The 22988-nt window shown below is 41.4% G+C and overlaps 1 protein-coding gene across 1 annotated transcript in view; it reads right to left on the bottom strand.

Annotated features, from left to right (window-relative positions):
- Positions 1–14119: 14119 nt before the first annotated feature.
- ubr2 (ubiquitin protein ligase E3 component n-recognin 2) overlaps positions 14120–22988 on the bottom strand; it is a 56703-nt gene continuing 47834 nt past the window's right edge. Inside the window, 13 exon segments of the mRNA XM_019366778.2 lie at positions 14120–14925; positions 15022–15123; positions 15221–15391; positions 15533–15667; positions 15751–15859; positions 15939–16069; positions 16147–16237; positions 16327–16465; positions 16556–16623; positions 17540–17636; positions 17814–17869; positions 22625–22773; positions 22857–22917. Of these exon segments, the coding sequence (XP_019222323.1) occupies positions 14784–14925; positions 15022–15123; positions 15221–15391; positions 15533–15667; positions 15751–15859; positions 15939–16069; positions 16147–16237; positions 16327–16465; positions 16556–16623; positions 17540–17636; positions 17814–17869; positions 22625–22773; positions 22857–22917 (1451 nt within the window). The 3' untranslated portion in view covers positions 14120–14783.

Raw genomic sequence — 22988 nt, 5'->3', positions numbered from 1 at the left:
AGAGACAGGATTTTTGCAGTCTATTTCTCATAGTCAGGATTCCCCTCAAACAAACAGCCATAAATTCCTAGCCGTAGGGGCTAAAACAGTCATTCTTAGACTGTTTTGTTCAGAAGAGATGGGGGAATCTTGAAATGTTGACCATTTAAAATACAAATATGAAATATTAAAGATATATGACATAGATGATTGGTTGTCTTAGAAGCCATGAAGGCCCCAATATGCAAATTTGAATGTGCCAGGCCTCAGGTATGATTGGTTGTCTTAGAAGCCATATAAAAAGCAGTAAAACTGTACTATGATTTGGTAGAAAAACTATAATTAATCAAAAATACTATATTTGGCAGAAATACTATTTTTTTAGCAGAAAAACTATATTTAGCACAAATCGTATAAAATGGCAGAAATACTATAATTAAGTAGAAATACTATATTAAGTACAAATCCTATAAAATGGCAGAAATAGTATGATTACTGAAAGAAAAATAAATACTGAAAAGCAGCAGAAATGCTATAACTTAGCACAATAGTAATAACTTAAATAGAAAAATTGGAAAAGAAAAATGGACAGCTGAAAAAATCCTGAACATGCTAAGGGTCCCTCAAATGTAATTGTGAAACGAAAAAAAATCGGCAAAAAATATATAACAGCCACACAATCACAAATATGGACAAATATGGAAACACACATGCACAGAGAGACACACACAGGATCCAATTCAGTCAACCAGTCTAAATATATTGAATTTGAATCTTACAATGAGATCATCCCATAAAAAGGCTTTCTCTCTCTCTCTCTCTCTCTCTCTCTGTCACACACACACACACACACACACAAGATCCAATTCAGTCAACCAGTCTAAATATATTGAATTTAAATCTTGCAATGAGATCATCCCATAAAAAGTCTCTCTCTCTCTCTCTCTCTCACTCTCTCTCTCTGTCACACACACGCACAAGATCCAATTCAGTCAACCAGTCCAAATATATTGAATTTAAATCTTACAATGAGATCATCCCATAAAAAGTCTCTCTCTCTCTCTCTCACTCTCTCTCTCTCTCTCTCTGTCACACACACACACACACACAAGATCCAATTCAGTCAACCAGTCCAAATATATTGAATTTAAATCTTACAATGAGATCATCCCATAAAAAGGCTCTCTCTCTCTCTCTCTCTCTCTCTCTCTCTCTGTCACATACACACACACACACACACACACACACACAGGATCCAATTCAGTCAACCAGTCTAAATATATTGAATTTAAATCTTACAATGAGATCATCCCATAAAAAGGCTCTCTCTCTCTCTCTCTCTCTCTCTCTCTCTGTCACATACACACACACACACACACACACACATGATCCAATTCAGTCAACCAGTCTAAATATACTGAATTTGAATCTTACAATGAGATCATGCCATAAAAAGTCTCTCTCTTTCTCTCTCTCTCTCTCTGTCACACACACACACAAACACACACACACACACACACACACACACAATCCAATTCAGTCAACCAGTCTAAATATATTGAATTTAAATCTTACAATGAGATCATCCCATAAAAAGGCTTTCTCGCCCTCTCTTTCTCTCTCTCTCTGTCACACACACACACACACAACACACACACACACACATACACACACACACACACACACACACACACACACACACACAGGGAGAGAGAAGTAAGTTTCTAGCTCAGTCAAGCAGCCTGGGAGCTGCTGAATTTGAATCCACCAATCAGAGAGCCTGTGCACTTTTTCCCGCCAAAACAGGTGCACGCAGCACAGAGAGACACAGGATTTCTGCAGTGTATTTCTCATAGTGAGGATTCCTCTCAAACAAATGACCATAATTTCCTAACCGTAGGGGCTAGAACGGTCATTCTTACACCGTTTTGTTCAGAAGAGATGGGGGAATCATCAAGTGTTGACAATTTATCATTAAAATATGAATTATTAAAGATATTTGACTTCTAATGCACCATAACTGAGTAGAGCAAAGCAAAAACTGCCTTGACTTGCCCTCAAACAACGCTTTCTAACTCTAAATCTATTTGGAGTATCAATATCATTCTTTCACCGTAAGAGACAGCAGGCTTTGGTGAACAATCATGGAAATTTTCAGGTCTCTGTGGAAATCCATTAAAAAGATATGACGAGAGAAAAAAGTGGTTCATTTGCAGAGTTTGAAATCTGAAAAAATCTGAGCGAAGGACGAATTTCCTACCCTCAAACAAGTCTAACTCATTTCAGAACGGTAATAGGTGAGAAAATAATTCTTGAATTGTGAGCGTCAGGAGTGTCTGAAGATATACTGGGACAAGCCTTATGTCTTAACTTTGCTTTGTTAAGGAGATATGACGATTCGAATATGCCTCTCATTACAGAAATCAAGCGGTGATTTTGAACAAGCTCTCCATTGACTTTCTATGGAGAGTTTTGCGACTTTGTGTTGGTCTGAGGAGATTTGCCAAAATTCTATAAATCCCACAACAATGATAGTGATATTTTCGGAAAGCCAGCAAAAATACCTACGTTTTGATGTATAATTTGTGGAAGTTGAGTGAAAATTGAGTAAGTAGCAAGAAGTTGTTCGGACATGAAGAGAAGACTGCAAAACCTTCAGTGGCACACTGGAAGCCAAGTGCATAGCAACCATAACAACGCATGTATTTTCTGAAAAATCACAAAAATGAAACTCAAAACTTAAAGAGGGATAAGATGAAAACGGTAACAGATATGAAAAAGCTGAATCATTCATGAATAGCCCAATAATTTGTGAACATTTTAAAATTTGAATGGTTGTTCTAGGCGAAAGTATGAGAAAGTAGTTAAGTTTCAAAAACAAGCAAGTTTTAGCAGAATTGCTGAAGTTTCCCATTCATTTCAATGGGACAAATTAAAGGAAAAAAGCGTAATATTTTAAAAAGTATAACAGTTAAAAATACCAAAAGTCATTGCGCACATTAGCAGAAATAGCAGAATAGTTTAAAATTTGAACGGTGAAAATCGGCTGAAAATTGTGGAAGTAGTTAAGTGCCAAAAAAAGTACAAAAGTGGCAACTAGAATAATAAAGTAGGATAATAATAATAAAGATAAAGAATAAAGAGAAACAGGAACTCAATAGTGTGGATGCCTTAAAGCATCCACACAACTAGAAAAATTTGCATTTCCTGCGAAAATGCTGTGTGGATGCCTTAACGCTGAAGTTGCCTGCTGAAAAAGCTGAAAAAGTTGAAAACTTGCAAAAAGTTATATGGCAGTGAAGAAACTGAAAATTCTGCTGAAAACAGGTGAAGAAGCAGAAAATGTTTGCTGAAAAGTGGTGAAAAGCCAAAAAACTTCTACTGAAAGGGGTAAAGACAGAGACATTTTTGCTGAAAAAAAAACATTGCCCTAAGCAGGACTCGAACCTGGCCCTCCTAGTCCTAAGGCAGCAACTCATCTCACTGAGCCAAAGTCATTCTGACAAAGAAGAGGTGGAGAGACAGACAATTCTCCTGAAATGAGCAGAAGCTGCTGACAATTGTGCTGATAAGAGGTGAAAAGGATGAAAATTTTGCAGAAAAGAGGTGAATCAGCAGAATTTCTGCAGAAAAGAGTCAAAGAAGCAGAAACTTGCGCTGAAAAGAGATGAATCAGCAGAGTTTCTGCTCAAAAGAGTTGTCTTTTTTCTGAATACAGCCAAAAAAGCTGGAATTTGTGCTGAAAAGCGGTGAAAAAAATGAAAATTTTGCTGAAAAGGGGTGAAGAAGATGAAGAAGCTAAAGTATACTAAATCAAAGTATTTGTGCCAAAACATAGAGTTTCTGACATATTGTGGTACTACTACATTACAACATGAATACCGATTAAAGATGAAAGAAACTGGCAACAAATTCCTCCACTACAAACCAGTCTCATACCACTTCTTTGCAGTGTTCACGTTTACTAAGGCACTACCCAAAAGGCGCCACAAGAGGGCACTCCAACACAAGAGATGAGGTGAATGAGCAGAATTTCTGCTGAAAAGAGGCAGAAGGTTCTGTATGTAGAAAAAGAAACACTGTTGAACCATGTGTGAAATAAATAAAGAAATGAAATGAAAGAACAACCTGGTTCTGCTCAAATTCACCAATCAGAGGTACTGCCTCAGTCTGCTTCATCAGGCTGTGTACTTGTTTCTGCCATGGAGCGTTAACAAGAATCTGAGGTCCATATTAGAAACGCTGCTAAAATCATAAAACTTTGCAGAATTGTAATAAATTTGCAATATAAATTACAGGTCTGTGATAGTGTATAAATTTGTAGTGAAAAAAAAAACGTGGACCAAGGTGGGATTGAACCCACGACCTTTGAGCTGCAGAGCCGTGTCATTACTGATTGCGCCACCTGGAAAGGGGGCGGCGGTCTGAAAGACAGATACTTGGGCAGTCAGAAAATAGATCGCGGTGAGAGGCGAAAAACGCCGTTTTTTGGAGTTACAAAACGTCGTGTAACTCAAAAACTAGGAGGGCTAGCAGCATAATTCTTGTACTGGGTGAATCAGCGGACTTTGGTGTACTTTGACTGCGATTTTCATTGCTCTTTGTGCCTCCGTCGTGGAGATATGACGAGAGAAGAAACGGCTTCATTTTCAGAGTTTGAAAACTGAGAGAAGGACAGATTTCCACCCCTCAAACTAACGTAATTCATTGCTCAACGGTAAGATAATTGTAAAAACTGCTTCCACTGTGAGTGTCAGCAGTGTCTGAAGATATATTGGCACAAGCCTCATGTCCTAACTTTGCTTTGTTAAAGAGATATGACGATTTGAAAATGCCTCTCATTAGAGAAATCCATCGCTGATTTTGAACAGACTCTCCATTGAAAGTCAATGGAGCCTTTTCAGATCTTGTGTTGGTCTGAGGCGATTTGATAAAAATCTGTAACTCCCTCAACAGTGATAGTGACGTTTTCTGAAAGCCAGCAAAAATACCTACGTTTTGATGTATAATTTGTGGGGGTTGAGTGGAAATTGAGCGAGTAGCAAGAAGTTGTTTAGACATGAAGAGAAAATTCAGAACGGACCAGCACTCACTCTGACTTAATTGCATAGCAACCATAGCAACGCATGTATTTTCTGAAAAATCACAATTTTGCAACTGAAAACTTAAAGAGGTATAAAATTAAAATTGTAGAAGATCTGAAAAAGCTGAATCACACAGCAATAGCCCAGTAATCTGAGAACATTTTAAAGTTTGAATGGAGTTTCTAGGTGAAAGTATGAGGAGGTAGTTAAGTTTCAAAAACAAGCAAGTTTTAGCAGAATTGTGGAAGTTTCCCATTCATTTCAATGGGACAAATTAAAGGAAAAAAGTGTAATATTTTAAAAAGTATAACAGTAATAAACACCAAAAGTCATAGCCGGCATTAGCAGAAAGAGCAGAACAGTTTAGAGTTTGAACGGAGAAAATCGGCTGAAAACTGAGGGAGTAGATAAGTGCCAAAAAGTGTACGGAAGCAACTGGAATATAGTGGAATAAAGAATAAAGAGAAACAGGAACTCAATAGTGTGGAAGCCCTATTAGGGCATCCACACAATAATAATAAAGAATAAAGAGAAACAGGAACTCAATAGTGTGGAAGCCCTTTAAGGGCATCCACACAATAATAAAGAAGAAAGAGAAACAGGAAAACAATAGTGTGGAAGCCCTTTGAGGGCATCCACACAATAAAGAGAAACAGGAACTCAATAGTGTGGAAGCCCTTTGAGGGCATCCACACAATAAAGAGAAACAGGAACTCAATAGTGTGGAAGTTCCACACAATAATAAAGAACTAGAAAAATTTGCATTTCCTGCGAAAATGCAGTGTGGATGCTGTAATGCTGAAGCTGTCTGCTGAAACTAGCAGAAAAAGCTGAAAAGTTGCAGAATTTGTAAAAGCTTTGCAGAAGCAAAGGAACTTTGCTAAAATGTAGTAACTTAGCAGAACTGTAATATCTTAGAGGAAACATAATACTTGGCAGAAATACAATAGCATAGCAGAACTTAGCAGAAATATTGTAACTTACCAGAAACACGATAACTTCTCAAAAATACAAGAATTTAGGAGAAATAGTATAAGATAACAGAAAGAATATATTTAGCCAAACATTCTTAAACATTACAGAAATACTATGATTTAGAAAAACAGTACAACATAGCAGAAATGCTGCGATTTACCAGAGACACTGTAAAATACTATTAATATTGAAATTTAAAAAAAAACATACTATGTTTTAGCACAAATACTTTAATTTGACAGAAATACTATCATTTGGCAGAAATACTATGTTTCAGCAGAAATACTCTGGTTTAGCACAAATATTATAACATAGCAGAAATAAAATTATATAGCAGAAATGCTATATTTAGAAAGAAAAATATAATATAGTAGAAATACTATGATTTAGCAGAAATACTGTAATCAGCACATATACTGTAACATGACAGAAATTCCTCCACTTAGTAGTAATACTATAACATAAAACAAATGTTATGATTTGGCACAAAAACCATAATTTGGCAAAATACTATGATTTAGCAGAAATACTATGATTGAGCAGAAGTACTAAGATGTAGTAAAAGTACTTTGATTTAACAGAAATACAATTATGGAGGAGTAATACTTTAAAATGGGAGAAATATTGATACACACACATACACAGAGCCTAAAGGGAACAGTATTTGTGCCATGGAGTGTTAACAAGAATCTGAGGTCCATATTAGAAAAGCTGCTAAAATCATAAATGTTTGCAGAATTGGGAAAGAGAGCGAGCGCCTGGAAAACAGGGTGATGAGCAGTCAGAATTAGATTGCGGTGAGAGGCGAAAAACGCCGTTTTTTGGAGTTACAAAACGTCGTGTAACTCAAAAACTAGGTGGACTAGAAGCATAATTCTTGTACTGGGTGAATCAGCGTACTTTGGTGTACTTTGACTGTGATTTGCATTGCTCTTTCTACATCTGTCGCTGAGATATGACGAGAGAAGAAAGGGCAGACCTCAGATATGATTGGCTGGCTGGGAAGCCGTGCAGGCCCTGATATGTATTTGTATGTATCAGTCCTCACAGAGGATTAGCTGCCTGGGGACCTGGCAGAAATATATAGAAATAGTATGATTAAGCATAAATACTACATTTTTTAGAAAAACTATATTAAGCACAAATCCTATAAAAAGCAGAAATACTATATTAAGCAATATAAATATCCTCTAAAAATCCTATAAAAAGCAGTAAAACTGTACTATGATTTGGTAGAAAAACCCTAATTAATCAAAAATACTATATTTGGCAGAAATAGCAGAAACACTATATTTAGCACAAATCTTATGAAATAGCAGACATAGTATGATTTTGCAGAAATGCTGTATTTAGCACAAATACTGAAAAGCAGCAGAAATGCTATGACTCAACAGAATAGTAATAACTTAAATAGAAAAATTGGAAAAGCAAAATGGACAGCTGAAAAAATCCTGAACATGCTAAGGGTCCCTCAAATGTAATTGTTAAATGAAAAAAATCAGCAAAAAAACTATAACAGTGACACAATCACAAATATGTACACATATGGAAACACACATGCACAGAGAGACACACACAGGATCAAATTCAGTCAACCAGTCTAAATATATTGAATTTAAATCATACAATAAGATGCTCCCATAAAAACTCTCTCTCACCCTCGCTTTCTCTCTCTCTCTGTCACACACACACACACACACACACGGAGAGAAAATCAAGTTTCTAGGTCAGTCAAACAGCCTGGGAGCTGCTAAATTTGAATCCACCAATCAGAGAGGCTGTGTACTTTTTCCCGCCAAAACAGGTGCACCTGTTTTTACACAGACGCAGCACAGAGAGAGACAGGATTTGTGCTGTCTACTTTTCATAGTCAGGATTCCCCTCAAACAAATGGCTATAATTTCCTAACCGTAGGGGTTAGAACGGTCATTCTTACACCGTTTTGTTCAGAAGAGATGGGGGAATCTTACAGTGTTGACAATTTATCATTAAAACATGAATTATTAAAGATATTTGACTTGTAATGCACCATAACTGAGTAGAGGCGAAGCAAAAACTGCCTTGACCTGCCCTCAAACAAAGTTTTCTAACTCTAAATCTATTTGGAGTATCGATATCATTCTTTCACCGTAAGAGACAGCAGGCTTTGGTGAACAGTCATGGAAATTTTCAGGTCTCTGTGGAAATCCATCAAAAAGATATGACGAGAGAAAAAATTGCCTCATTTCCAGAGTTTGAAATCTGAAGAAATCTGAGCGAAGGACAAATTTCCTACCCTCAAACAAACCCAATTCATGGCCAAATGGTAATAGGTGAGAAAGAAACTCTTGAATTGTGAGCGTCAGGAGTGTCTGAAGATATATTGGCACAAGCCTCATGTCTTAACTTCGCTGCGTTAAGGAGATATGACGATTTGAAAATGCCACTCATTAGAGAAATCCAGCGGTGATTTTGAACAAGCTCTCCATTGACTTTCTATGCAGAGTTTTCAGACTTTGTGTTGGTCTGAGGAGATTTGCCAAAATTCTATTATACAGAAATACTGTAATCAGCACATATACTGTAACATGACAGAAATTCCTCCACTTAGTAGTAATACTATAACATAACACAAATATTATGATTTGGCACAAAAACCATGATTTGGCAAAATACTATGATTGAGCAAAAGTACTAAGATGTAGTAAAAGTACTTTGATTTAACAGAAATACAATTATGGAGGAGTAATACTTTAAAATGGGAGAAATATTGATACACACACACATACACAGAGCCGATAGGGAAGAGTATTTGTGCCATGGAGTGTTAACAAGAATCTGAGGTCCATATTAGAAAAGCTGGTAAAATCATAAAAGTTTGCAGAATTGTAATAAATGATCAATATGAATTAGTGGTCTGTGATAGTGTAGTAAATTGTAGGTAAAAAAACATGTTGACCAAGGTGGAATTGAACCCACGACCTTTGGGTTGCAGACCTGTGTCATTACAAACTGTGCCACTGGGAAAGAGAACAAGTGCCTGGAAAACAGGGTGATGAGCAGTCAGAATTAGATCGCGGTGAGAGGCAAAGAGCACCATCTTTTGGAGTTACAAAACGTCGTGTAACTCAAAAGCTAGGTGGACTAGAAGCATAATTCTTGTACTGGGTGAATCAGCGGACTTTGGTGTACTTTGACTGCGATTTTCATTGCTCTTTGTACATCCGTCGCTGAGATATGACGAGAGAAGAAACGGCAGACCTCAGATATGATTGGCTGGTTGGGAAGCCGTGCAGGCCCTGATATGTAAATTTGAATGTCTCAGTCCTCACAGAGGACCTGGCAAAAATATATAGAAATAGTATGATTAAGCATAAATACTACATTTAGCAGAAATATTGTATTAAGCACAAATCCTATAAAAAGCAAAAATACTATATTAAGCAATATAAATATCCTAGAAAAATCCTTAAAAAAAAAGCAAAAATACTGTACTATGATTTGGTAGAAAAACTATAATTAATCAGAAATACTATATTTGGCAGAAATACTATATTTAGCACAAATCTTATAAAATAGCAGAAATAGTATGATTCAGCACAATAGTAATAACTTAAACAGAAAAATTGGAAAAGCAAAATGGACAGCTGAAAAAATGCTGAACATGCTAAGGATCCTTCAAATATACTTGTTAAATGAAAAAAAAACTCAGCAAAAAAAAGTATAACATTCACACAATCACAAATATGGACACATATGGAAACACACATGCACAGAGAGACACACACACAAGATCCAATTCAGTCAACCAGTCTAAATATATTGAATTTGAATCTTACAATGAGATGATCCCATAAAAAGGCTTTCTCTCTCTCTCTCTCTTTCTCTCTCTGTCACTCACACACACACACACACACACACACACACACACACACAGGGAGAGAGGAGCAACTTTCTAGGTCAGTCAAGCAGCCTGAGAGCTGCTAAATTTGAATCCACCAATCAGAGAGCCTGTGTACTTTTTCCCGCCAAAACAGGTGCAGCCGTTTTTACACACACTCAGCACAGAGAGAGACAGGATTTTTGCAGTCTATTTCTCATAGTGAGGATTCCTCTCAAACAAATGGCCATAATTTCCTAACCGTAGGGGCTAGAACGGTCATTCTAACACCGTTTTGCTCAGAAGAGATGGGGGAATCTTCAAGTGTTGACAATTTATCATTAAAATATGAATTATTGAAGATATTTGACTTGTAATGCACCATAACTGAGTAGAGGCGAAGCAAAAACTGCCTTGACTTCCCCTCAAACAACGCTTTGTAACTCGGTATCGATATCATTCTTTCACCGTAAGAGACAGCAGGCTTTGGTGAACAGTCATGGAAATTTTCAGGTCTCTGTGGAAATCCAAAAAAAAGATATGACGAGAGAAAAAATTGCCTCATTTCCAGAGTTTGAAATCTGAAGAAATCTGAGCGAAGGACGAATTTCCTACCCTCAAACAAGTGTAACTCATCTCAGAACGGTAATAGGTGAGAAAAAAATTCTTGAATTGTGAGCGTCAGGAGTGTCTGAAGATATACTGGGACAAGCCTCATGTTTTAACTTCGCTTCGTTAAGGAGATATGACGATTCGAATATGCCTCTCATTACAGAAATCAAGCGGTGATTTTGAACAAACTCTCCATTGACTTTCTATGGAGAGTTTTCAGACTTTGTGTTGGTCTGAGGAGATTTGCCAAAATTCTATAAATCTCACAACAATGATGGTGACATTTTCGGAAAGCCAGCAAAAATACCTATGTTTTGATGTATAATTTGTGGAAGTTGAGTGAAAATTGAGCAAGTAGCAAGAAGTTGTTCAGACATGAAAAGACGACTGCGAAACCTACAGTGGCACACTGAAAGCCAATTGCATAGCAACCATAACAACGCATGTATTTTCTGAAAAATCACAATTTTGCAACTCAAAACTTTAAGAGGGATAAAAATAAAACGGTAAAAGATTTGAAAAAGCTGATTTATACCTGAATAGCCCAATAATTTGAAAACATTTTAAAGTTTGAATGGTGTTTCTATGTGAAAGTATGAGGAAGTAGTTAAGTTTCAAAAACAAGCAAGTTTTAGAAGAATTTTGGAAGATTCCCATTCATTTCAATGGGACAAAAAATTTCATTGCTATTTCTGTGGGGGAGTGGGAAAATGTTTGGTGCTGCCAGTGGTCCACATCCAGTTCTATGAGCTGGAAGGAACATGGCTGGAAGAATATTATTAGATACTTCAAGACACCATATCAAGAGAGATATAAAGGGGCTCATATGCAATGCTGGAGACAATGCGGCTCGACTGTTGCTAACCATTTTCATGTCTTTTGGGACTGTCCCAAGTTAAAAAATTTCTGGATGGGTGTCCAGGCCTCCTTAAGCGTAGTCTTTAATGTTCAAATACCTTTAGATTTTAAGGTCTTATACATGGGTCTGGTCCCTTTTCTGGAACGTAGGAGTGAGATCAAGTTGGCGCAATTACTCTTGGTGGCAAGTTAAAAAAAACAATTACTAGAAGATGGTTGAGCCCAGTCCAGCCTACCCTGGATGACTGGTTTGGGATCATTTTAGAGATATTTAGGATGGAAAAACTGACATATCTGTTAAGAAATCAAAAGGCCAAATTCTACCAAATTTGGAACAACAACTTCATTACCCCCACAAGGGCTGACTTCACTTGATCTCACTGTTACTTGTATTTTTGTAATCTACTTTTCTAATTTCTGACCATTGTTAATTCACTTTTTTTTTTCTTTTAATTTACTTATATTACTATTGTTTATATATTTATTTGTTCACCATGGCAGCAGCATGGGCATCCCCCCAGTTCTTGTTTATAGTTCCATGTAATGTGTTCTATGTATCTCCTTTTGGAGAGCATGTGAGCAACTCTCCTAGTAATAGCCAGTGGAGGATAATATGCACCTGTTGATCATTGTGTTTATCATTTGCTCTCCTGGACTTAATCTAAAAACCTGGAAGGACTCTGTTCCCATGTTATTCATATACTGCTATGCAGATGGATTTTTCTTGTCCATTCCAAATAAAGATAATAAAAAAAAAATGAGAAGACTGGGAAAACCTAAAAAAATGAGAAAACCTAAAGAAGCCCTGAGTAAGTCTGAAAAGAGCGGGCTTACTTACCAGTGGCATCGGTCAGATGAGGCAAAGCTGAAGGAGCTTTTAAGAGCCAACTTAAAAACGGATGTATCAATCACTGACAAGCCAAAAAAATTAATTAATAAAATAGAATAAAATTCAAAATGGTTTCACCTCTAAGTACTGTCATCAACTTCTCAGGTTCCTGACGAATCGCTGACGATTTGTCGCGTCGCTGACGTCACCTAGCCGTCCACAAGAAAGCGACTCGACTGACTCTGACAGAAGTTTCTGATACAGTAAATCACCTATAAATGAATACACCTCAATATGAGCAATACACACACATTCTTACCTTTTATGGGATTTTCATATTTGTGCTGATGTTTATTTTGCTCAGTGCAATTAAAAATTGTCAATATAAAAAAAAAAAACAACCAACTTTGCTTCACTCGAACAAGCTCCCCCTCCAGCAGGTGTTTTCTCAGTTTATTGGTTAGCTACTTGTTTACCTCTGCAGTTTTGACCCACCTGGCAGGTAAGAGTATTTAAAAGTAGAATGGGAGGCAGAGCCTTCAGTTTTCAGGCCCCTCTTCTGTGGAACCAGCTTCCAGTTTGGATTCAGGAGACAGACACTATCTCTACTTTCAAGATTAGGCTTCAAACTTTCCGTTTTGCTAAAGCACATAGTTAGGGCTGGATCAGGTGACCCTGAATCCTCCCTTAGTTATGCTGCAATAGACGTAGGCTGCCGGGGATTCCCATGATGCATTGAGTTTTTCCTTTCCAGTCACCTTTCTCACTGACTATGTGTTAATAGACCTCTCTGCATCGAATCATATCTGTTATTAATCTGTCTCTCTTCCACAGCATGTCTTTATCCTGTTTCCTTCTCTCACCCCAACCAATCACAGCAGATGGCCCCGCCCCTCCCTGAGCCTGGTTCTGCCGGAGGTTTCTTCCTGTTAAAAGGGAGTTTTTCCTTCCCACTGTCGCCAAAGTGCTTGCTCATAGGGGGTCATATGATTGTCGGGTTTTTCTCTGTATCTATTATTATAGGATATACTGTACAATATAAAGCGCCTTGAGGCGACTTTTGTTGTGATTTGGCGCTATATAAATAAAACTGAATTGAATTGAATTAAGAGCAGGTTTACTGGAAAGTCGATGGGCGTTTCTCAATATGCGTACTTGTGCGTACTTGCGTTCTCGTGTACTCGTGATACGTCATCAGTTGGAGACCAAGTACTGTTCCAATTCGAAGTACGCATCAAACCGAGAACGCGAAAAAGTCCCGGATGTGTTCTCGCTCCGACCGTTTTATCGAGCATGCATCGGTGTGGACTTAGTACAGCTAAATATCCCAGAATGCATTTCGTCCAAAACTCAACAGCGGACTCCCGGCACATCGTTTTCAACCCCCCCCCCGCTCGCGGTCTTCTCACTACTCAGGTTAAAGAAACCCCAGCAGCTGTCTATAGTATTGAGTGTCCACTACAATAGAAATAAAAGCGTTCTAACATCTCACCTGCTTGTTTTTATTAAAGGTATGTACACGTATGTACATGTACACTATTTTTATTAATAGAGGTTTCACTACCGAGGTTAAAAATGATATATAAGTCACTTAGATCACTTCTAAATGTTAATGTTTGGTTTATTTCAGTGTTTTATTTGTTCCTGAGTAAACCGGTTTGGCTGTGATTAAAGTTAAGCTTCATAACATGTTACTCACAGTTAAATTAAGAGGGGACGGCAGTAAAAACTCCGGACCTGTGACATCATCACGTACGCAGGTGTTCCAATTGTACATATCGCCGAGTCCGTGCTCGCGTTCTCAGCGGGTACGTACTCCCGTGCGTTCTCAGTGAGTACGTACTCGCGTACTTGAGAATTGAGAAACGGCCTATGTCCTCATAACAGGGTCTCTTCCACCTGAAGTGATGAACTGACAGGAAGTGATGTCACTTTGAAGTTTTTATTGTTTTTATCATACACGTCCTTGTTTATACAGGAATTCACATATTAACAGGTCATGTGATCAATGAGGCGCTCAGCTGACGGCCATTAAAAAATACCCCAAAAAACAAAAGCTGAAGACCTGACCGGGCCATGTTTTAAATAAAATTTCTCCGCATTCAAAAGTAAAACTCAGGAAGTGACAACACACAGCACGCCACCAATCAGCTCTAAGCAAAATGTTAAACTAAAGTAAAAAGCGATCGATTGCTGATATGTGCTCTGATATGTCTTCACTGATTAGTCCTAAGCTGAAGCTCCACCCCTACCAGACACTTTACTGATCGATATGCCGTCCATCCATCAATCTGCTACCATGGAGACGGCTGCTTTATGCTCTTAGCCAATCAGAAATGAGGATAGTGATGTGTTTGAAGTCAGGAGGCAGGACGTCACTGGACTGAATTCGAGCTTCCTGTTCCTGTCCCACACTGATTGGTGGGGAGACATGTGGAGGGTCAAAGGTGAAAAATCCCTGAAAGCAACTCAGCATCAAGCAGGCAGCTTATTGGTTCAAGGATGTGGTTTTATATAGAAAGGGGCGGGACACAATTGAGAGCCAATCAGTGTCTCTCTAAGGGCAGGGGCGGCGCAGAGTCAAACATCACAGGTGCTGCCAGTCAATAGCAACCAGCGCCTGATTGGCCTCCTGGGCGTGACCTATGACCTCAGCAATGCCGTGCTGGCGCCACAGACGCTCGATCTTCCTGTAACGCTCGGCACACAGGTGGAGAGGATTCCCACGCCTGTAACAAACAAATAAACAAACAGGTAGAGGGCGTGGTTAGGGTGGGGCCAAACAAACAGGTAGAGGGGTGGGCTACACAAACAAACCTACGTACTTGAGGCCCTGGTCAGTTTCTCCGTAGTCATCCAGGTATGGGGGCGGGTAGAAGCAGCCCTTTGTTTTACCTGCTACAAACAACACCTGACTTTCTCTGACCCTGCTCTCACACACACACACACACACACACACACACACACAGAGGTTAGCAGCGCATGGCTGAGCGACATGCTGCAGTTCACTGGTGCAGGCGCTACCTGAGGAATAGGCCGAGGCCAGCTCCGCAGGTGAAGGTGTGTGCGGTGCAGGCGCCCACGTCCTCGCCGTCCACCTCCGTCTGACAGCAGTAACTCTGAGAGCACAGCATGCAGCCACACACCAGGCACAGCGTGGGAGCACGAGACTTATCCCCGCCCGAGCGCGGACACCTGCACATGTAACACTCAGGTGAGTTCAGATGGGCCGGCAGAGTTTCAGGTCACCTCACAAAAGAACTTCACAGTATTGATCCTTTTTAGATCGATCGATCGATCGTTCAATCAATCTGATCTCAATGTGTGTTCACTGACGTGAAGCTGGATGCCTGGTTGATCAGCACGCTGTAATCTTCTGGCAACTCGATGAGTCGATTCGACTCTCTGGGGAACCTGATGATGGCTCCGCCCCCCTGCAGCGTCTGTCTCACACCTGGATGACAACACCAACTGAACACACACACACACACAGGAGTGTCAGGTAATGCTTTTCCAGGTAATTTGGAGTATGAGATGCCTCATTCAGGTGTTACCTGTGTATGAGCGGCTTCAGCAGTGTTTGCTGGTTGTGGTGAAGCAGCAGCAGGTTGGAGGGCAGACTGAGGTAGCTGCACAGTGCCTCCCACTGACCAGGACCTGCAACTACAACAAACACACACACTTCTATGAACACACAGTGTAACAGAATCGTTACAGGAACTTTTCTTGGTGTTCGTCTTACTCAGCAGCTCAGCGGGGGGTGCTGTGGAGTTCAGGTAGTGGAAGAAGAGGGCGGCGGCTCGGAGGAACGGCAGGACACCGGCTTTAAGACAACGATACAGCTGCCACCCAGAGGACACCTCAGGTAACACACTGACGATGAAATGAAGTCCTCTTTACTGATTTTGAATGTACTAACAGGGTAAATGTGTCTCACAATCCAAACTCACCTGCCCAGGTGATTCCTCAGTGTGCTGTACAGCTGACAGGTGAGCTCCTCCTCCTCTGATCCACTGTTGTCCTGATCCATACATACCTCCTCTGCACACACAGGTAATACACACAGGTGAGACAGAAGCATTGGGTTCACAAAAATCTGGAGGCTGTGTGTGAGTGAGAGAGAGCGACACCTGTGGTGGAGGTCAGCAGGATCTGAACCAGGTGAGCCACAGTGACCAAGTGAAGGAGGTGGAGGTGGCCCGAGTCCACCACACTGCATCCTGATTGGTCCAAACAGTGAATGGAGGAGTATGCCAGCACAGAGTAAACCTGCAGATGCCGAGAAATCAGAGTCACCTGCACCCACCCAACGAAAACTGAGCTTTAAGTGGTCTACGATGGACAGGTGTGTAAACTCACCAGCAGGTGAAACATGTCGATCTCGAGGATACTCTGAGTATTTTCTACCTGAGTGTCTGGAACCAGAGCTAAACAAACAAACACACAAAAAAATATATATATACACACATATATATATATACACACACACATATATACACACACACATATATACACACACACATATATACACACACACACACACACACATATATATATACACACACACATATATATATACACACACATATATATATATACACACACATATATATATATACACACACACATATATATATATACACACACACACATATATATATACACACACACACATATATATATATATATATATATGTAAAAATTAATTTCCCCGCTCGCCCCTGCAGGCGGTCTATCCTCTGGTCCTCCATATACATATACAGTGCAGCTCTTTTTATTGATCTAGCAGTAACCTTTGACACTGCTGATCATGGCATTTTATGTCAGACATTACTGGATACCTCTGCTCGCTCTCTTCACCTTTTAGATTTTCTGTCTATGGCCGGGCATTCAGATTTAAAACTGGCTGCAAACCTTTAACACACCACTGTTCTCAGGTTGACTGGTCCTCATTAGCCCCACGCAGGATGGTTCGTTGGTATCACTTTCTGTATAAATCTATTATGGTTTATTGTCCACTTATATATCTGAGTATATGTTGCACAAACAGTCACAGACTGCAGTCTCAGGACATCATTATGTTCGTCGTTCCATCAATTCGTACAGGGCTTGGGAAGACGGCTTTCTCCTTTTCTGCTCCATCCTCATTGCACAAGGAGCTGAAGCTCTCTTGATTTCACTTGCAGACTTCAAAAGACGTACAAATGTTTCTGTGAAATCGTCTCTGGGGACTTTTTGTTTCTTTTATTGGTGTAATTTTTGTTTGTTTGTCGGTAACAGGTCTCTCTTGTAAATGAGGGATTGAGTGTAAATGAGACTATGTGTGTGTGTGTGTGTTTGTACCTGACAACAGTCTGATGAAGTGGGTGTGAACAGTTTTCAGAGGAGCTGCAGTCCAACACGCTGAACTGAACCTGGTGAGAGAACTCAAACAGTCGTCCTGCAACACACACATTATCAGGTTACCAAGGCAACCGCAGCATCTGTCGGAAACCGAATGATGCACAGAATTCAGTAATCAGTACACTGATCTATAATTAAATTCGGTGACCTCTTCTTAAACCCCACCCCCTCTGTCTGATCATTCACAGCTCTTCTTTGTCATAAACAGTGTTACCTGTCGGCAAGGTAAACTTCCAAAAAGTGGCTTCTCCTCATCCATTAGCAGGCGCTCTGCAGAAAAACAAAATAACAGGACAACCTGTGACCTCTCAGGTGGGAGCACACCTGTGTCAGGTGTACACCTGTCTCGGGTGGTTGTGCGTGCACCTCTCTCGGGTGGTTGTGCGTGCACCTCTCTCGGGTGGTTGTGCGTGCACCTCTCTCGGTGGTTGTGCGTGCACCTCTCTCGGGTGGTTGTGCGTGCACCTCTCTCGGGTGGTTGTGCGTGCACCTCTCAGGTGTGTATACTAGAGATAGCATGATACCACTTTTTTATGTCCGATACCGATATCATAAATTTGGATATCTACCGATACCGATATGAATCCGATATATTGTATTCTTTAATCAATAAAACAGTTTTTTAAATATCTTGCTGCATTTTGTATAAGTTCATACTGAAGTTTAAAAAAAAACAAACACTAAAGCTATTCTGTTATACCTGTATGCAAAAAATACACTGCGCCCATAATATTTCATAGTTCAGCAACACTGACCAATCTAATAAACTTGCAGAAATATTAAGCAACCTAACTAATAGGGTTGCAAACTCCCAGCAAAAAAAAAAAAAAAATAGGGAACCACCCCCCACCCTCCACCTCATGATGCTTAATCGACGTGAATAAAAATGCTCAGAAATCAATTATTTTTCAAGATTAAATAGATTCAACATCTTTCGTCAACAGAATTGCAGACTGCACAGATACTATATAAATTCATTACTACAATACAATAATGGATTTCTATACATTTTACATCAGATTAAAACTTTGGGTGTAAGATTCAGATAATTATTTATTAAAAACTAGACATTTTAAATGAGAATAAGAAAGAAAAGTATGTCTTTGTGCCCCCTTTTCCCTGTTCATGCCCTGTCGGCCCCCCTGGCTAAACTTTGCTAGATCCGCCCCTGCACAGTTACCAGCCATCAGCTACGTAGAAAAGGATCCTGGTGTAGAAAGTAATATTAAATAAATTCTAATAACAACTTAAACGTGCTGCTGTTGTTCAGCCGCTGGTTTCCTCTTTCTGGTGCAAAGTGGGCGACAAACAAACAAGAGAGATGAACTTACACACTTGCTTTACTTCGGCGCCCCCCGTGTGCGGCAGCCTGTTACAGCAGCTCTGCTCATTCTGAGTTTCTTTCTTTCTTATCTTTTTTCTTCTCGTAATTTTTATAACTAACGTATTAGTAGTTAGACTCTGCAACCATGTTCTACCGTTTTGTGCTAGTTCTGGTTGTTTTTCTTAGTTTTTTTCTACTTTTTTCACCCGTGTCTGGGGACCCAGAGCAGGGATCCTTTGTTTACAGTAGGGATCAGCTGTTAGCGCTGCGTCCAGCAGCAGTACTGCCGGCGGACAGACTCGACATTCCCAGTGAAGTGAGGAAGAAAAGACGGGGGTGTCGTGCTGGGAAGGAGTGCCGTCGCCCGAGAAGGAGACGTTATCGACCATCTCTTCCTTCTGTAATTATTGGAAACGTACGATCTCTGCTCAATAAGATGGATGAGCTAACGTCGCTAACCTGGTCACAGAGGGAGTACCGGCAATGTAGCATCATGATGCTAACGGAGTCGTGGCTAACACCGCTAACTCCGGACACGAGCGTGACACTACCGGGATTCCAGATGCTGCGAGCGGACAGGACGAGAGAGAGCGTTAAGAGGACAGGAGGGGGACTGACAGTGTTTGTGAATGACAGATGGTGTAACCCTGGGCACATCACTGTGAAAGAACAACTCTGCAGCAGAGACATTGAGCTGTTAGCCGTTAGCATGCGTCCATACTACCTGCCCCGGGAATTCTCGCATGTTATCGCGATAACAGCGTATGTCCCCCCCTCGGCCAACGCGGATGCAGCCTGTGACTCTCTCCACTCTGTGGTCAGCAGACTGCAAACACAATCTCCGAGAGCCCTCTTCATAATATCAGGGGACTTCAATCATGCCTCACTGGACTCCACACTGCCCACCTTCACCCAGTATGTGACCTGCCCAACCAGAGACAATAAAACACTGGACTTACTGTATGCCAATGCTGAAGAGGCATACAGTTCATCACCTCTCCCTCCCCTGGGCAGATCTGATCACAACCTGGTGCACCTTGTCCCTGTGTATGAGCCCTTAGTGCGCAGGGAGCCACCAGCCACCCGCACAGTGCAGAGATGGTCGGAGGAGAGCGAGGAGGCTCTTAAGGATTGTTTTGAGTCCACTGTGTGGGAGGTGATCTGTGACGACCACGGAGAGGACATCGACAGCCTTACTACATGCATTACTGACTATATTAATTTCTGTGTGGATAACACCGTACCTACCAGGACTGTGCGGTGTTTCTCCAACAACAAACCTTGGATTACCCCAGAAATTAAAGCCGTCCTCAAGCAGAAGAGGAGGGCCTTCAAATCCAGAGACAAAGAGGAGTTGAAAAGGGTGCAGAGAGAGCTGAGGGGACTGATAAGAAATGGGAAGGACAGCTACAGGCAGAAGATGGAGAACCAGCTTCAGCAAAATAACGTTGGTGAAGTCTGGAGAGGCCTCAGAACGATCTCAGGCCACAAACATCAGAACTCTCTGCCTGGGAGGGATGTCAGGTGGGCAAATGAACTGAATCATTTCTTCAACAGATTTGATTCAGCCATGAGGCAGTCTCCAACATCGGCTGCAGACTTACCCACCCCCACTGCTGCTGTTCCACCTCTGACACCTCAGACACTTCACACCTCCTCTATTCACCCTGCTCACCCCTCCCCACCCCCAACAACAGCATCCAATACACACTCAACACAAGGCTCCAGCCTGTCTCTCTCAACCACCCAGGTTCGGAGGGAACTGAGGAGGATTAAAGCCAAGAAGGCAGCGGGTCCAGATGGCATCAGCTCGAGGGTCGTCAGGTCCTGCGCGGACCAACTGTGTGGGGTGATGGAGCACCTCTTCAACCTGAGCCTGAGGCTGGGGAGAGTCCCACAGCTCTGGAAAACTTCCTGTGTTGTTCCAGTGCCAAAGACTTCACGCCCCAAGGACCTCAACAGCTACAGGCCGGTGGCTCTGACATCCCACCTGATGAAGACCCTGGAGCGGCTGGTCCTGGCTCAGCTTCGGCGCCTTGTGAGCTCATCACTGGACCCACTTCAGTTTGCCTACCAGCCTGGCATTGGAGCGGATGATGCCATCATTCATCTCCTACATCGTTCCCTCGCTCACCTGGAGACCGCTGGGAGCACTGTGAGAATCATGTTCTTTGATTTCTCCAGTGCCTTCAACACCATTCTTCCCTCGGTTCTGAAGGACAAGCTGGAGAACTCAGGAGTGGACCATCACCTCACTACATGGATTTTGGACTACCTCACCGACCGACCACAGTATGTGAGGACTCAGGGCTGTGTGTCGGACAGGGTCGTCTGCAGTACGGGGGCCCCACAGGGAACGGTTCTGGCTCCGTTCCTCTTCACCATCTACACTGCAGACTTCTCCCACAACTCCACCCAGTGCTTCCTGCAGAAGTTCTCTGATGACTCTGCAATAGTCGGCCTGATCACTGATGGGGACGACAAGGAGTACAGAGGACTGACTCAAGACTTTGTGGACTGGTGCCAGCTGAACTACCTCCAGATCAATGCCAGTAAAACCAAGGAGCTGGTGGTAGACTTCCGCAGGCACAAGCATCCTCCACTGCAACCACTGAACATCCAAGGTATGGACATCAAGGCTGTGGACAGCTACAGGTACCTTGGTGTTCATCTGAACAACAAACTGGACTGGACTCATAACTCAGACACCCTCTACAGGAAAGGGCAGAGCAGGCTATACCTGCTGCGGAGACTCAGGTCGTTTGGAGTGGAGGGCCCACTCCTGAAGACCTTCTATGACTCTGTGGTGGCCTCAGCCATTTTTTATGGTGTGGTCTGCTGGGGAGGCAGCATCTCTGCTGGGGACAGGAAGAGACTGAACAGGCTGATCCGAAGGGCCAGCTCTGTTCTGGGATGCCCTCTGGACCCAGTGGAGGTGGTGAGTGACAGGAGAATGGTGGCTAAGCTGTCATCCCTGTTGGACAACATCTCCCACCCCATGCAGGAGACTCTGACAGCACTGAGCAGCTCCTTCAGTGGGAGACTGTGGCACCCACGGTGTGGGACGGAGAGATTTCGCAGGTCTTTCCTCCCCACTGCTGTCAGACTCTACAATAAAGACTTTTGCAGCTGATCAAACACACAAACCCACACATGTGCAATAAGACTGCTATATGTGCAATTCTTCTTCTGACGAAGTTGTGCTTTTGTATTTTCCTACTCAGTTGTATATAGTATTTGTATTTCTATTTTATTCTATTGTATATATTATTCTATTCTATTTTATTCTATTGTACATAGTATTTTATTTTATTTTATTTTATTGCATTCCAGTGTTTTCTAATTTCTGCTACATAACTTTGCACTTTTGCTGTAACAAAACAAATTTCCCACCTGTGGGACTAATAAAGGCCATCTTATCTTATCTTCTCTCTGGGATAACTTCCTCGGAGATGAAATGCCGGATTGCTAGCGAGGCTACAAATACACACAGCCGCTCTATCATGTGACGCACACTGCTCCGACGTGCTACGGTTATGAGCTGAGTTACGCCATGTCATAAGTTTTGTGAGGTGCTTTTTTGATATTTAATGGATCGGATTACATTTTTTATTTCCCTCCGATATCCGATCCAGTAATTTAGGTCAGTATCGGACCGATACCGATACGTAATATCGGATCGATCCATCCCCAGTGTATACCTATGCTTTGAATGGTGTAGGCGCAGGAGGACCAGCTCAGCACCGGGACTCGGGGGTCCTGCTCGTTGGGGTTCACCTTGAGTCCCACCTTATAGGTAGACAGGCTGAAGGTGGTAATCATCTCACTGATGCTGCTGGAGAACGGGTTCCTGTGACATCACAATGACATCATCACCACATAATATCCCATTAGGTTATTGATCAGGATCAGTACAAACAGCACGTGACTCACTGTGGCGTGAAGTCAACTTTGAACCCTTGAGGAACGACAGGCTCCGCCTCTTCTGCTGCACCTGGAACACACATGCATTAATAAACATTAACACACACACAGCTCAGTTTGACTCCGTTTTCTTACAGGTAA

The sequence above is a fragment of the Oreochromis niloticus genome, linkage group LG13 (assembly GCF_001858045.2).
Source record: "Oreochromis niloticus isolate F11D_XX linkage group LG13, O_niloticus_UMD_NMBU, whole genome shotgun sequence".
NCBI classification, from domain to species: domain Eukaryota; kingdom Metazoa; phylum Chordata; class Actinopteri; order Cichliformes; family Cichlidae; genus Oreochromis; species Oreochromis niloticus.
The sequence above is the reverse complement of the archived record's forward strand: the minus strand, read 5'-3'. Positions and strand labels throughout refer to the sequence as shown.